Here is a 17739-nt window from a genome sequence, read left to right on the forward strand (position 1 = left end):
AAGCAAGAAGATGATAGAATAGAAAAATGAGTTTTGCCTTTTGAGTTTTCACATTAAGAACCTGTATCCAAGTGTTCCTACAGTTCAAGCCCTTGAGACTCGAGGATTATAACTAAGAGACCACCAAAGTGAAGAGCCACAAGCATGAGACCTGTTGAGATGGGCTGATGCTTGTACCTCCATGTAACGTATTTTGCTTCAAAGGAGTAATTTACAGTCAAAACAAAGGATTATCAATGGAAAACTTCCTTTTCTCAACTTTTGCCAGCATATTTTTTCATTACGTTGAAAAGGAGGTTTTGGAAAGTGGAAATAGTAATGTAGTTGATGACAAAACTTGTATTTGCAAAAATAAACTAAAAACCAGCTACTTTCCAAATTAAATCAGGAACATTCTAGAATTATATTCACTGAAGAAGGAGTGATGGCATGTTGAATTACTTAGACCTTGAAATAAGAATCCGCAACAACAAAGTTGAGATTGGAGTGTTTCATAAAACATTGAGTGGGGGAAACCTTCATACACAATGAATCTGTGCACGATGATAGACTAAAAGACAATTTAGGGTTTAATTTTATTTGAAGAGGTAAGAAATTGTGCAATAACGAATAAAGTTATAACTAAGAGATTGAATGAATATTTTTCTGAAGTTTAACATCACTCTCTTCAAGACAAACTGCGCAAAACAATCGATTACTCTCTTGATAAGACTCCACTACTGTGTAGCATCACAAGGTGAACACTTGTGAACTAATCTCCAACAAGTGTACAGATTAATTGTTTCTGTTTCTTGAATTAATCTCCAGAAGTGTAGAATTTATTCCATTTACATAATATGCTCTAGTGAAACATGGCTGTTTTATTTCTACTATTTTAAAACCGTGAGCTAATTATGCTCATTTTCGTAGAAACTTACATTTTATGTGTGAATGTCACACACGCAAAACACTGAACTGCCCCAAATGCATAACTTGTAAATGTTTTCCTGCATTTTCTAGAAAGTTTTCCACAAGGACTTAATTTTCCGGAATTTACAATTGAATAACATTTTTTAAAGATGTCTTTAAAGATGTCAACATTTATTAAGCAGCACAAAAAACTTCTTGCATTACGTGCCGGCAACATACTTGTTAAAAACAATACAAAACACACGGACAGCATAATAAAAGACACTAAAAAGTTTGTCCAAGCATTCGACTCCATCTCCGAGTCATCATCAGGGCTGGTCAAGAAACGGCAAAGAAGACGCAGTTAAGTTCCGTTGAACGATACCTGCTAACACAGCGAGTTTCTTGGACAAACTTTTACAGTATCTTATCGTGCTGCTTGTGTTATTTTTAACAAAATCTATTAAGCACTTACCTGTTTCTTTTGGGCTTTCTTCTGCTTTTCTCTTTCCTTCTTTTCCTTTTTCTTCTGAGCAGCAGTTTTCACAGTCAACTCCAATTCTTCACCATCGACAACTTCTTTCAGTTTTTCTTCACCTTCCTGAACTTCCTCGTTACCTTTTCCTTTCTTTTTCTTCTTCTTCTTATCATCCTTTGCATCACTTTCCTTGGATTCCTTCCCTGCTTGCTCCACCGGAGTATCTTCCTTCTTCACACCTTGGTACTCAAGCTCTAATTCAGCTAATATTTTCTCTATGTCGTCTTCGTCATCATCGTCCCTTTTCTTCTTCTTCTTGCCTTTCTTCCCACCCTTCTCCTCCTTAGTTCTTTCACTTTTATTCACTTCTGCTTCCTCAACACTGTCCGTCCTCTCCACTTTGGCACCTTTCTTACCCTTTTTCTTAACATCCTCTTCAACCTCATCACCACTACCCCCACTTCCCATGTCAACCTCCTCCACTTCTAACAGAGAAAAACCACCCTTCAGTTTTGATTTGGCTTGGGGTTTCTCATCGCCATCATCCTCCATCACAAAACCTTTCTTCTTTTCGGACTTCACGGGGACTTCTCCATCACTTGATTCCTCGACTGTTGCTTTGCCAGATTTCTGTGCAGGGAAGAGAGGACAAAGGAAATCAAAAATTTTATTTCACTGTTGCAATACTGTACTAAAAAAGTGTGAGATATGTAAATATTAGGGCTGAGTCATACCGATGTATCAATATTGGCAACTATCGGTTGGAATTTATTTACCAATACCTGCCGATACTTTTTGGCACTTTGGTCTTTCACGGACTCCGCAACAATGCTGAGAGACACTTTCCCAGTGTCTTATTATACTGGAAAATATGCAAAATTCGCAATTGATTTTTATTTTGCAGCAGTTTTGTGTGAAAAAACTGAATTTTGGGATAATTTAACATGTAATTTAATATTCTGATGTAATTCTCAAATATGTAAAGCAAAAATCCTGGTAAATTGATGCATAAAATTAGAATGGAATACTTAAAACGCTAATATTAATCTATATTTTCAACAACTTTTGATTATTACACATTTCAAGCATTAGTATCGGTAGGAATCGGTGAGAGTATCAGTATCGGTTCAAAGTGGTATTGACTCAGCCCTAATAATATTAATTTGTTTACTTCAAATGATAACTAATTTGTAGTAGCACACTTAATTTTGTTGTTCATATGAAATTGTTCCTTGAAACCAAAGAGTTGGAACAAATTAATATTATTTATTTTTACACAAAAACATAAATTGCAAACAATTTTCTTTTGCCGAATTCTTTGCACACATTTTTTGAACAAAATTCGTTTTTACAATGTTCTCAACGGAAATCAAAACTGTTATTACATTAAGGGAACAAAATGAAACTGAAACTACCAAATGTTTAGAAATGTTCGAAGGTTGCAATTTTTTTACAAAATTTTTCGAACAAAAAATACTTCTTTTTCAACATGGAATCCAAATATGTAAAACGAATGGGGGTGTTCCATTTGAAATTTCCCTAAGGGGTGGGTGGCGGTGACGAAATTTTTGCGGCATTGACTTACCCCCTCAATAGTATCAAATAAATTGCATATTTAGGCATTTAATTTTTTAAAAAGTAAGGCATGGAGATTATCCATAAAAATTACAAAAAAAATGAATTTTGCACTAAATTATCAGATATTTATCGATATATCGGATTGGTAAAATAATCGGTAATTTTACCAATACACCGTTACACCAATATCGGCCGATACCGATAGAGTACCAATTAATCGGTCCCATACCTAATAAATATAAAAAATGGCAATTTTCATTAAGCAAGTGGCTCACATAGTTAAATAAAATGCATTACGCTTACATGACATTAATTGTAATGCTACATGGAAATTTTCAGCCAAAAATGCAGGACTTGAACCCAGGTCTTTGGCATACCGTGCCATTGCTCTACCACTCAGCAACGAGCCAGTCTGGCCTCGTCTGATTCTTCGCTGTTGCTGTTTTACCTGCATGGAATAGTCTCTGCCAGTGGGTTCGAGTCCTGGTTGAGCCTGCATTTTTTGCTGAAAATTTCCTGTGTGTGCCTAATCTTCAATAATTAACATCCCTACAATGGGAGGAACCAGGCAACGTTGAAGTCTACTGTGTTTCAAAGGCAACAGATCCCGTTGCGGAAGCACTGGCAGAGACGATTCGACGCAGGTAAAACAGCGATAGCGAAAAATCAGGCAAGGCCAGGCTGGCTTATTAGCTAAGTAGTAGAGTAATGGCATGGTATGCCGGAGACCCAGGTTCGAGTCCTGACCGTGGCTGCATTTTTCGCTGAAAATTTCTACGTAGTACACCTTCTGTGTGTGCCTACTCTTCAATAATTGTGATGCAAAATTGAAATACATAATGAACTTTATTTTCGATATTTAATTTGCTTTATGTTCAATAATTGCATTTTTATTCTGTTTGTAGATTGTATGTAAAATGTATCCTGACAAGGGTTAGGTGGAAGAACAGTACGTGCTGAACCTCACCTGCTGAATAAAGATATAATGTTATTATTATCCTTATCATTTTCAAAATAAAGAAACTGTGAGGCAATGTTAAATAATCAACTACAATGCTCTTAATTATTAAGGAGTGTTCGGAACACACACAAAAAAATATTACAGAGATAACCAATTTTTTTTATTTATTATTATTATTCATTTTTTCTTCACTAATATGCTACTTTTGTCTGTGTACATTAGGAGGCCCACAAAGGATGAAGTAAGACTCATAAAGGAACATCCATATTCCCACGCTGGTACTCAAACTTCAAGTGTATAGTGGTGAGATAGTAAGTTGACGACTAAACATGCTGTCACGTGGTTGATACAAAATGACAAATGGCAAATATGATATGCTTCTGTGTCCTATTTCATTATGTGTAAAAACAAACAATGAACTCAAGAATAAACTGTTGTGTGTATATTTTCTTAAACTGTTCTTAATCTCCGATTATGACTGGTGAATTTACTTATGATATTGTGGAATGAAAAATTCTCAATCTCAGGTTGATACATTGACTGGTTTTGAAATCACAGTCCCTAAAGTTGCCAAATCTTAACATAAAATTAGCGAACAACATTAAATAAAAATGACATTTAAAGCTCACATAGTTGAGATAAAAATTTGGGAAAGGTCTAGAAATGAAGAACCAGCTGTGGACTTTTATTTTCTGACAGGTAAGACAAACATGTTATGCTCAGTATGTGATGTTAAAGCTATTTGTGTGAATGATACTGTTTTCAAATCAAATTTTTTACTTTTGATATTTTTTGTAAACCTTTATTTTGAAAATATTTTCATTGGCTTTCTCTTGGGTTTATTTGTTGCAAGAGTTATTAGTATATGCTTCAGCTGGTCTTAAAGCTTGACAAGCTGACAAGCAATAAACTGTAAACCACAATCTTAAGATTCAGCTGTGAAAAATATACAAAATTAATTTTCTTGTTTCTGCCAACACAAAATCTCTCTTTGTGATGTAAGATTCAGAAGCAGAAACTGCTTACCTTTGGTTTCTTTTCCTTCTTTGATTTTGTCTGAGTTTTTTCAATTGCCAATTCTTGAATATCATCTGCCAGTTCATCTACATCTTCGTCTTTACTTTTCTTTTTGTCCTTTTTCCCCTTCTTCTTCTTAGCTGCCCCACCATCATCTTCGTCAATCATCTCTGAAGCTTCTTCATCTTTGACCCTGGAAGAGAAAATATTTTTTATGTACACTGTATTATGAATAATAATTATGCAACATAAAAGTATCAGCATGGTTTTAAGGCTTGGCTGAACATTTAGTAGATGACAGGGCCGCCATTTTCAATTTGTCCTCTTCTTTCGAAAAACTGCTATCATATTCCAAAATATGTAAAATTACGTATGCTACAATTCCTTCTAGAACATTTGTATCAATCTTCATGTAGTTTGCAGTCGTAGATATCCTCATCAGTTTTATGGCTAGGTAAATCTATTAAATTATCGATAATATCTCGACTAGAGTGATTTATCACGTGAATGCTCTAGAAGGAATTCAAAGCATATGTTTTTCTTTAGCTTTTGGAATATATTAGTGGTTTTCAAAAGGAGAGAAAAGTTCGAAAACATCTTCCCTGGCATCATCCAAAGGTCCAGCTGTAAAAATAAATTCAACACACTGAGAAAATGAAATTAAATGATTGACCATGGATAACTTAAAAAACATACATGAATGGGTGCTAGTGGGCTGGAGCACTCCCCACCCCCACCTATAAAATTGTGTTCAAACCAAAATAGAACTACAGTAGGTGATCTCTAGTTCGGCCACCTCCGGACCGAACCATAGGCCAAACTAAAAAATGGCTGAACGAACCGAAGAAATGCAAAAAAAACCCAATAAATCCTATAAACGGTACGGCCATACATTAAAATTAGTTATATGGTAGTTTAAACCATGTTTAAGTGTATTTTACTGTACAAAGAACAAACTACATCTGGCCTAGTTAGTACTTACTGACAACGTGATGTTTTTCTCGTTGTCAGGTGTCGTCTACTTTCTTTACCTTCACTCACAAATGCAACTGTTGATAGCTGGTTCGTTAAGTATGAAAATGAAACTAAAAACACAAAGCACAACAGTATAAACACTGTCACTAATTTATGAGACAATAAAAAAAGTCAATGCTGTATAGTATTCCTCTTTACCGAGTAGAAAACACTTTTCAGTGCTAGACAAACAAGTGGCGACTTATCGCCTGCAAGGTGGCGGGGGCAGGCTGCTGAACCAACCGAAGTTAACTGTTGATTAAAAATCAGTTGTGCATTCTCCCATGTTATCTGGCTTACCACTGGTAAATGAACTTTTATCAAAATATATAAAAATTTCTGGAAAATTTGAAGTTGTCACACTTCTGTTTTTGTCTTTCTTGAATGCCTTCATTGGTGCTTTATTTATATTATATCTTATCAATGTATAATAACAGTAACTGTGGCTGTGCGGTCTAAAGCACAAGCTTTGGGCTCTTGACTACAGGACATGCACAGATTCGAGTCTCCCCGGGAAAATGTAACAACTTTTCTGAAGATTTCGACCTGTGTACGGGAACAGTGGCCACCCACCATCGTGAGGAAATTGGGGAGATGCGAATGAGTAGCGTAACCCGGTCATAGAAAAGCTACAACAAGGACTGGGGGTTTATTGTGCTGACCACACGTCACACCATAACCGGTCAGATGGTCTCCCATCTCTGGTGGGAGTGGTTCCGGCAGTCGGTACATAGGCACTGGCTGTCACAGGCTGTTACGCAGTGAGTCATTATTATTAATAACTATATACAATAAATAAAAATTGTTGCAGTAAACCAGGTCGAAATTTCAGAATATGCCACTGCTAAAATGCGTTCTGGAAATTGTTGCTCATATATTATAAATGATAGAAGCAAGAAATTTGATGCAATGATGTTTCAAAGAAGAGTGCCATGGTTCTTGTGTACAGATGCAGTGCCATACTGGGAACACCAACAACAATGTAGCATTTCAGTAGTAAGGCACTTTGAGGAAAATATGCCCCTTCCAACAAAAAAAATTAGCCTCATCAGCAAAGCTAGTGTGGCTTCCCAGAAGTCACCATACTGGTTAACCAAAAATGACATCAAATTCGGTGAAAATCCGGAAAGCTTCATACTGAAACAAATTAGACTAGTTTTGGAATGCGCACGTATCTTCGTGTCTGTTAGGAAAAATTCAGATAATGCCTAAATTTGTAAAAATATTGAATATTGCGAATGGAGGCTTTCCTGTATATTGCAGCAGAACACAGGATGCATGATCTGATGCATCAAGAAACTTTATTTCACTTCACATGCAAGTGAAGGGGCAGTACTATTAAAAATGTCGACAGTTTATACCTGCATCCAGTTTATTTGCCCTCGATGCTGTAAAATCGGCGTGACATTCCGTACCAATGCTTATAGAATGGATGTAATGAGTCAGAGCACATTTTAAAGCAAACGAAGCTATTTTGCTTCACCAGCCACCAGTTCTGCAAGCTGGTGTAAAATGATGATGTCATGGTTTAACCTGGTGAAAGCTTTGGTAGACACCAGTGAAATACGGAACGCCGAAGCGTGCATCAGTGATGCACCAGCCCGTCCACCGGTGGATTGTGGAAAGTACGAATAGTTATACAGACTGTGCATGCAACTTGGCTTGAAATCGCATTAGTGGCATTTGGCAATGTGCTAGTTTTTAGGTTCAACAGCTCTTTAACCATACAGAGAACAATACGAAAAATAATATTTTATAATTTGCTGATCTATGGTTTGAAGTTCTGTGGAAATGAGTTAACTTAATATCAGTGACAATGAGGGAATAATTTGTAAATAGCTGAGCAAAATAAACATATTTTTGCTGGTGAAAATAACTCTTTCTGCTATTCTCATGGCCTGGTGACATTATTCTACTAAGAACTTCAACCTATACTTACTTTCCTTTTTCTTTCTTTTCTTTTCCTTTACTTGGTTTCGTTTCTGCTACAGATTCTGTCGCCACATCCAACTCATCATCACTACAAAGGAAATAATAGTATTTCTTAGAATTATTCAGTTACATATTAACACTTTCATCGCACAATCAACACACACACCTGAGTAGTTTGTCAATTGCTTACTATTGGTTTAAGTTGGTGTTTTAAGTCCACTTTATGCACAGTAAGGCTAATCGGGACTGGACCTAGTTTAAAGTGGGATCCGAACAACTATGTGCCTCCACTGGATATCGAACCTGGGACCCCTTGATTTAAAGGCGGCGACGAATTGCTTACTGAGCTTTTGATGAACTCACTTCAAATATATGAATGAGGAAGACCTGTCTCTCCCTTCCGAACAGCTCTCTTCAGAAACTACTGTATGGTGAGAGAGCTCTGGTCTTGGACTCAGTATGTGTCAATGCTAAAGGAAAGCTGTCTGCAAGAGACGGCTCTACCTTGCCCACATATTGGAAATTTTGCACATTGAAATCTCAATCATTAAAACAACAATAAGCAATGGACATAACAGGCGGTAAACAAATACAGGGCACCCGGTCACCATGGTGCTTGAAAATTCTCACCTGGTGCCTGAATTTTTAAGTTCAGTTCCAAATTATCATTTTTTAATATTTCAAGTTCGCTTATGGAAATTTCCATGACCTTTTTTTACAATAATTAGTACAGAATGTGTTTTCTAATATTGGTGGGTTTTCTGTGTATCATTAAATCAGAATAATAAACATGCCATTACAAATTTTTGACTGTTGCTATCTGTATTGCACAGTTATTCATAATGTTAGCAGTTGAGCCTTCTTCAGGATGCTTCTGATGTTAGAATTAATTACTTTTAATCCAATCTTGTATTAGTTAATAAATTAAATGTCTTAATATCACATTTCAAAATGTGTAACTTTAACTTAGCTGGATTTGTGGCTTTCTTAGCCATACTTGAAAATTAAAAAAGGCTGGCTCCTGTGAAAAAAGGACTGGCAAATGAATTATTTGAAATATTGTCTATCCCTGGACATAAACTACTTCACGATAAAAAAAAAAAAATTGCAGCCTATAATATGCAGAATCACATGAGAGTATAAAATATTCTGCAATTAACTCCTTACCTTAAATCATTTGCTTGAACATAAACTCTATTCTTCTCTCCATTTTTGTGAATTTCTGGGTCGTTTTCATAAAATGTTCAGTTTTTTTTTTTAGATTCAGAACAATATTTTTCTCAATTGACACAACAGACACATTGGTCAACTGGGCTTATCCTTGTGTGGCTCCGAGATATGATCTAATCCTCTTTAGAGCAGATAAACTTTTTTCAACAGTTGCAGTCGTATAGTAACGGACCCTTCTGCATTGCAATGATCCCACTGAAGTCAGTCAATGGGATTGTTAAAATCCAGAAATTTTACATTCACGGCATCACTACTTGTAGTTCCATCCCCCTAAAATTTTGACTGTAGAATGTGAAAAAAGCTAGGAATTCCTGACAAAGTGGTGAAACAGCATCTACATTCTCTTATGCTTGTTCGTAGACTATGACAAAATCAAATTTAACCTGGGACTATAGCAATGTTTGTGGAAAGTTATTATTTACCAAGCCATGAAGTTCAGATATATGACCAGCCATAATAGCTGCTCTATCAAAATTTTGCACTACAAGTTCCTTCAAACAATTTAAATCATCTACAACCATCGTGACATGTTGGAACAATCCTTGTGCTACTTGGTCTAAACTGGCATCATCAGTGAAATGCAAAAATCATTCCCGATAGTTTCCTTCATCATCTATAAATAGGGACGTGAAGTTTTTGTTTTATTTTCACCTGAATTTCGATGTTTATTTTTTACTGCAATTACGTGCTATTTTTCGTTGTTATTAATTTTAAATGTATTTTTACTGTTCCTTCTATGCTTAAGATATTCACATTTCTTTAGTTCTGAAAAATTGAGACAAATTTTAGTTTTAATGACAAAAAACTAAATTTAAGGGTTACCTTTGTGAAAAATCACCAAATTTCTTCCATTCTGAAAACTATTTCATCTCATCAGCCAGTAAATATGAAATGTTTAATACCCAAATCTTTGAAAATAGTCATACATATCACTTTCCCCAACAATGCCAAGAAAATCCCTCTGCGACATCAAAATATCCTTGTGTACACACACACACACACAGCCTCCCCCAAAATACAACGGGTGCTTCTTCCTGAAAATTTTCTCGTTCCTAACAAATGTCCCTTCTGGGAAGATCACCCCTCTGATCAAATTCTATTTCAGGAAGAGGTTCAGCACTGTCAGTTATGTCTGCACCAAACTGCAATAAATGAAGCATGACAATTTCTATTGAATCGAACTTTCACCAGTTACAGTAGAAACGACAGATCAAATAGCACTTGAGGTAGTTCTGCTTGAGCAAAGAAGTGTTATCCCTAGTTTATATTGAATATTTCGTGGAGTATCTCGTGTTGAAGTGCAAAATTCGGAGTTTTTTCTGAAAAATGTCATAATTCGCATTATGTCGCGATTCCAAAACACCAAAAACTGCCCCTTTTACCTACCCAAATACATTTTAGACACTTTATTCAGCTTTCCTCAACTTTTTGGTGTTATTGTTAAGACAAAAACTTCACGTCCCTATCTATAAATCATATAACTGTTGATAACTGACTTTTATGTGTTGCATCAGTTGTCTCGTGAGAAAATATTGCATCTGATTGTTTTCATTTGATTTCATCTGTAATTATTTCGCCCACGTAGGGACAAATTTTGCCAAATGAGGGAAAACGTATGGACTTTTTTCAATCTTCGAAAATAACATTTTATTGTGCAAAGGTGCAAAGCTTATTTCCCAGTCAGTTGCACTTGCTTTGCGCTCGGTTTGGAATAAATTGATTAGTTTAGCTGGATACTTCAGCGAGGAGGAGAAAAAGAAAACTAACTAACATATCTCCATCAGATTTTTGGCCACATTCTAACGTGGAAACTGAAAGAATATTTACAACGTTAAGTGATACAAAAACAAAAAAGAGAAATAAAATGGGACCTGAATTGTTAAAGACTGCAGGATATACAGCATCACCAACCAACATCTATCTCTTCACAGCAGCAGCATGTATGACTTCAAATAACATAATCAACAGTAAACGACTCCTCAATGTTATTCATTAAGGCAAGAAATTACAATACCGGACCCTTCTGTAATTTCTATGCTACGTCTTATACTCACGAAATAATTAGTCGTGATGATTTATCTCAGGTTAACATGTTGGGGTGAGGTGAAAAAATTGTTCATTAACGTGTAGAAGTTGTAAAATAAGCTTTTTAATTCTCGCAATGATTCTCCGTATACAAGTATGGTAGCCATTAATGTTGATATGAACAATTGACGTTTGCAATTAGTTACGCTATCTACAGCATTGCCACACTGTTGATTTCATACTTGGAGAGCATGGATCGTGAATGGCGGAAGAGAACAGTAAAAAAGTTGTTAATGTTGTACAGATTGTTAGGTGGAGTGTGCAGGAGGATGGCCATGGGCTAATTAATAAACTTATGGATTTCGGTATTTTGACCAAAGAAGGTGCTTACATGTGACAGTGACAATCACGATGTAGAAGAACATGTGGAATGTGGACTGATTTGATTACAGGCAAGTTTGGCAACAGTGCATTGATCGTAAAATTGCAGGATACGAAAATGCCATCTTCGATGATGAACGTTTGCTGTTAAAGTGATACGAAAATAAGATTTTTTATCGGTTCGTACTCACAATTAGTGCGAAACCATACATGGAAAGCCCCACTGACCATTCTCGGTAAGGAGGTTAGGCAAGGCAACCATAGTTAAAATTTGGGGTCGAAAAACCATGCACAGGTAGCCCCACAAACCATTGACGGATAGCCCCACGAACCATTCACAGTAAGGCTAAGATAGGCAAACATAGTTATAATTTGGGGTCATAGTAATATCAGGAATATATATTTCGTTTTTTAAGTATTGGAAGCACCAAATCTTCTGGTAAATAATGAGGAATCGTTTGTTGTTTATACTGTGTTACTGAGTTAGTGTGCTATTCAGTGCTAGTGCTTTATTGTGTGTTAATTGTTATTCATTCATTAGTTATGCTGCTAAACAAATATAGTCTTGAACAGAGAGTTTTTATGTATGATAATTACGTGGTCAGGCCATTACGAGACAGAGGATCATTTGTACCTAAGAAACGAGTTGTATTGCTGTTGAAGGAGGTCATTTTCAACATCTCTTACAACACAGGAGGTTAGTGATTATCATTATTATTACTTTTAAATATAATTTTATGCTTTCGGTTTGCTTTATGCGCCGGGATGCTGTCTTCCCTTTCTGTCAACTGAGGATAAAGTAGCGATGTCTAATCTAAGATTAGATGTCAGAAATAGGGTGCCAGAAATACTTGTATTTGGGAGGACACCTTTTCCAGCATCCTTGCGACAAGGTACGTGCTTATTTCAATTGTAACTGCCATAGTGAAAAGTGGAAACATTACAAAACAAGCGGTTTCTGTTACGCAGACAGGACAACACAACACATGGAACACTTCACACATAAGCTCCTCCCCAGTGGTCAGTACATTACATGATACTCGACAGATAAGACTATAAATTCTCTTTTTGAACCTTGCACTGGTGGGGACAGAGCATGTTTCACTGGAAAAATCAGGAGAGAGGTAAATATTGCTATGTAGCAATAATATTGTGGTTGCCAAATATATTTCAATTAGCAAAATCTTCAGGCTGTCGTGCTAGGACAGCCTCACGTAAAGCAAAGCATCAATGCCAATTACACAGGTCTACAAAAAAATTTTGAACGAATTTATGGTATTTTTGTTGTGCTGAATCTGAAAACAGTTTTGCCAAGTTGGGTCTAGTTCTTGAGATACTTGGTATCCTTTGATTTTAAGTTTATCTCAATAAGAGCTGCAGATGTCGACATGAAATAGGGCATAGTTTTTATTTTAGAATATAACAATATTTCCAGTGGCGAAGCGTAGAGTTCCTAGCAGGGTAGGCACAGAAGTGCGATAATTTCCATTAGTTGCTTAAATCTGTAAAAAGAAAGGGAGGGGGGGGGGGGGGGGCTATGTCATGGAGAGTGGTTCAATGTCTCTCCAGACCGCTTCTTTACTTGGCAGTGGCATGACGTTTTCAAAAGTGATGTTACCGGCCATCAGCACGATAATTGTGTCTTAGACGTTCTCCCCCACCCACCAGATGTCATCGATCTAGATTTTTGTTCACTTCTGTTTTTTTTATTTGTTTGTATTTTTTCAACCCCTGATTTATGCACACACCTCCAGAAAGAACTACCAATCATGAGACATCGCGAAAATCCAACGAATAGTGCTCGAGCCCTGTTGTCAATTCTTCATCACTTTTTTCTAAATTTATTTATTTATTTTGCAATTGAGGTGAAAAGGGCTAGAAGAACCCCATAATTTTCGGGTTAGTCTGACGTTTGTGCCGTGAGCAGACGACAGAATTCCGCACTTTCAGCGACTGTCAGTTTGGTATGTTCTATTGCTGCCAACTTAGTTTTTGTAGCAAGACTTCCTCGCACCGAGGAAAACACCACTGTTATCTGTTGTCTAACTAAAGGAATGGTTGTAGTTAATTCCAGTCTTGGCTTTCTAGATAAATGAATTTCTGACACCTGTATGTGCAAGTAAACATAATTTAAATTTTGAATATTTTCGTCTCATTTGTTCTGATCTATGCTAATCGTGACAATGAGAATGTATGGAGAATGAATTAAAGATGACCAGGAAACATTGACATGACCACAATTAGGTCACCTGGCTTCGTAACGTGTTAGGATGACGACTACGGGGCTTTCAAGAAAAAACATAAGTAAAGGTGACCTCTCTCATTCAGTGTGTATACTTCGCATCCTAGTTTGTTCTACCCCTTGTGTTAGTAGACACCCTTACGTGATAACAGAACATAGGATCCTTGTTTGGGACCCGGCAACACGACAGGTTACTATGTAACATATAAACAGGTTATAATAAATGTAGTTGCTTGAGAGAATAGAATCCCAATTTTAGGCGCAATTTAGTTCTTTTCTGCCAATCCAATGTGACAACACTGGCATGTTCCGCCAGACCTGAAACAGACATGGCCCGCGCAATAACCCCATAACCCTCTTTGTCCTAAACCCAAAAAAAGTCTTCCCTTGCATTGTACTTTATTTGGCCGCCCTCTTCTCTTGTTATCCCTTCAGGGTAAACGAAACTGCCTACCTCTTCGCTTGTGTCGGCTGCATAAAAAAAATATCTGCTTGTAATATTTATTCAACGACAGTGTTAACGCATTAAATAACGTTTCAACTTTGAATTTTTAAAAATATTTTGCTGTCACTTGCCACTGCTACTTGCAAAGGAAAATATACTTGAAAACATTTTAGAAATGATTGTTATAAGAAGGAAATATGAAAGACCAAAAGTGGGTCCTACCTTACCGATGATTACTTCTTCACTCAATTAAGAACTCGATTGTTCTTGTTCTTGCATTTCAGTCCAGCACTTCTTGCATAAATCTGATCGCTGCACACGACACCAATCAAAAACAAAGCTCTACCGCCATGAACCTCGCGCTCCGAGCCAAGCGCCAAGCTCCCTTCTAGCGTCGTGAGCAGGAGGCAAGTTTTCCCAGAGGGTGAACGAGAGGGGAATCCCCGTTTACGATAAAAATAAAAAGAGAAAGTAAAACTACTTTGTAAATATAAAGCGTAACTATCATTTTAATTTACGTAATTTGGTATGAAGACTTACTTTACAAATATAAGTTCTTTGGACTTTCTGTTTACGCTACGGTGTTGGGTGAATCGACAAGACCATCAGCACTCTGACCAGAAAACGAAGTCAGAACTACAGTACTCCGTAATTTTCAATTTCACTTACACTTGTCGGTGAAAGGAAGGAAAACCTAAGTTTCGTACAAAATATGGAGAATGTACAATGAAATAGAAGTCTCTCTGCACGAACACAGGCTAATGTTTATAAAAAATGCCGGCACACCACAAATTTCCAACCCTGGCGGAAATGCAGTGTTGCTGATATGCTGTTCGTCCTAGTGGGTAACACCGGGAGGCCGGCCTCAGGAGCGCGTTATAAGCATACGTACAGTACTCGTAAGATTAGGCTTCCTGCATATACCACCGTAGGACGGAATGTGAAGAGAAGAGGCCCCAGCAAATGTGCCTCACTCCGTGGAAAGTTCGTATACTGACTGGACAGGGTTAGAATCTTTTTGTAATTATCATAAATGAAAATTCCAAACTTTTCCATTGCATTGCATGTGTTTTGACGAAATAAGTAAATACACATTTAAAAGAGTAATGGCGTGGGTAGGCCCAGCCTCCTGGCCTCATAGGACGCTTCGCCACTGAATATTTCTCTAGCCCATCCATTGCACAGAATATATTTATTAAAAGTTTGTTTTTCTTTATTTGTTTTATTTCTATTGTTGAGGGGAATGAAACATGCATTCTTGAATGAGCAGGCTGTGTAAATGATTGTGCTACATTTGTGATGAATATTCTGTGCAGAAACAAAGAAAACAGTCACTGACTTTGTGATGGAAGCATATCTTGCATATTGAAGTAGTTTGTTAAGTCTTAGATAAAGGTGGCAAGTGTTTCATTACATCCATAGATCCTTTCATGGACTGAGTACTGAGAAACTCAAAACGGAGATTCTTTGATGGGCCTCAAATTCGTAAACTTATTAATGATGCAAATCTCCCAAATTTTAAGAATGATATTGAAGCTTCTACATGATTCAGTTATGTCTGAGATGTCAAGAACTTTTTCGGCAATCACAAACACAAAAACTATGAAGAACTGGTGCAAAACTTGCCCCAAATTTTAACTTCAAATTCGTGATTAAGAGGCCTCAATTAGTGAGTATGCAAAATATAACAAAATTCGGGGAGGGGTCTGGAATTCTAAATTCGCTCCAACTGTTTTCCATATAATCTTGGTGATTTTAATGGAAAACAAGGGAAGAGGTTCCACCAAGATATAAAGGAGATGAAGGAAATATTTCAAAGCAGATGGGACAGATACGAGAAAGCAGATCAATGGTGGCAATTAGGAGGGGTGTGGAGGACATTTCCCACCCACTTTTTGCCTCTGCACTATGGTCTCTTCATGATAAGCAAGGTCTACTAAGGGAGACTAAACTGTCCTTGCACCTGCCCTCTTCGCCCTCCCAGTTTTGGTATCCAATCGTCGCTAGTGTGGCAGATTATTGATGGATCTTCAATGTGATTGTTCCGACACCCTACACACAACAAAATCTCAAAAATAACATCTTTCTCATCATTAAGAGTGATTAACAATTCATGCTTTTTAATGTTTTTTAAAGACAGCCATTACTCAAAAACTAGAGCCAATGTAGAAAAACTAATATCATATTCGAAATCACAATGGCAAAGATACTCTAAAATGACTATAATTTCGTTGGCAATAAAATGTGTGTTTACCAGTGTTATCAAAGGGATGTCTTGTGTTGACCCCCAATGTGAGCCAGAGGTATATGTTGAAGGGGAAGAATCTGATTTGCGACTGATGGAAACATACTTGTCTGGCAACGTGCCTGACATCATCGAAATGCTAAATCTGGCACATTTGTAATTCTTGTTTGCAACAAAATTCATGGAAAAGTGATCACTGGTGCTTGAAGGTAAGATAATCTGCACAAACATACACCTGCAAATGTTACAGCTCATCCACATAACATGTAATGAAGGGAAATGTTTCCTTACATAAACTTTAATGTGAATTTCTCTCTGCCATCAATGAAATATGTTTTACATTTTTATACACATTTCATTTAGCTACTTACCAATAGATTTAAAATATGTTATCAGTCATGCCATGCTACGTGTGAGGAAATCTTCACGAGGAAGTTGTGTGAAATTTAAAGTAAAGATGCCTACAAAGTAAATCTTTTTGTGTGGTTGTTATGAGAGTGAAACAGTCACATTTGGCAGTGGATTATTTCGTATATTTTAGTTTTGGCTTCGGAAATAGACAAGCTAGCCTAGAATATACGTAAACACACACACAAACATTGTTTGTGTTTAGAACAGTGCTTGAAGTGAGAGGGGAATGGTATCCCCAGCTAGCAAAATTTTCACAAAACTTCCATCCACCATGGCTCGACTAAACATCCCTCCGGCCAACATTTTCCACCCAAGCACTGGTTTACAAATGAATGTAATGATTGAAATGGTCAGGTCGATTTGATCACGATAAAATTATAGCAATAATGTATTGTACTTGGGATTTTTTTTTTGTATAAGAACAAAAGATAACCCGCTTAACTGGTCGAAAGTAAGGCACTACCATTAAAAAATAACAGACTCAAGTAATGTTGACTTTACTACAAAGATTAATGGTCGAATACTAAAGAATGCTCATTCAACTAGAATCACTCTGATATGCCACATGTACCTCATAGAATTAACTCCCGATTTGATTGACATTCACATGCGATATACTTACTATCAATTTTTATTGCTCATATTTAACATTAACAAACCACAAAGGTGCCTTCGTTCATTAGTATAACTTGGAGGATAACATATGTGGCATAACAATTGCTGCAGTTGGCTCAATTTCAACTTATATTTTGTGTTTTCCAATACTCCATACATGACGTTCGCACTTCTGCTAATTTAGGACTTCGAAAACTACAATGTTATTGTTTTTCGCAGATTAACTTTTAAAGGGTTGCAGTTACCCCCCAATATTGGATTCCAGATTGTGCGTTCG

General features: G+C 36.7%; 1 protein-coding gene across 1 annotated transcript in view; it reads right to left on the reverse strand.

Moving 5' to 3' along the window:
- eIF5B (eukaryotic translation initiation factor 5B) overlaps positions 1–17739 on the reverse strand; it is a 209279-nt gene that overhangs the window by 191319 nt on the left and 221 nt on the right. The window contains exons 2-4 of the mRNA XM_083119335.1: positions 7876–7956; positions 4932–5115; positions 1364–1996 (exon numbers count right to left, since the gene is read on the reverse strand). Of these exons, the coding sequence (XP_082975461.1) occupies positions 1364–1996; positions 4932–5115; positions 7876–7956 (898 nt within the window). The remainder of the gene's footprint in view (positions 1–1363; positions 1997–4931; positions 5116–7875; positions 7957–17739) is intronic.

The sequence above is a fragment of the Lepisma saccharinum genome, chromosome 3, assembly GCF_977018435.1.
Source record: "Lepisma saccharinum chromosome 3, izLepSacc3.1, whole genome shotgun sequence".
In the NCBI taxonomy this organism is placed as follows: Eukaryota; Metazoa; Arthropoda; class Insecta; order Zygentoma; family Lepismatidae; genus Lepisma; species Lepisma saccharinum.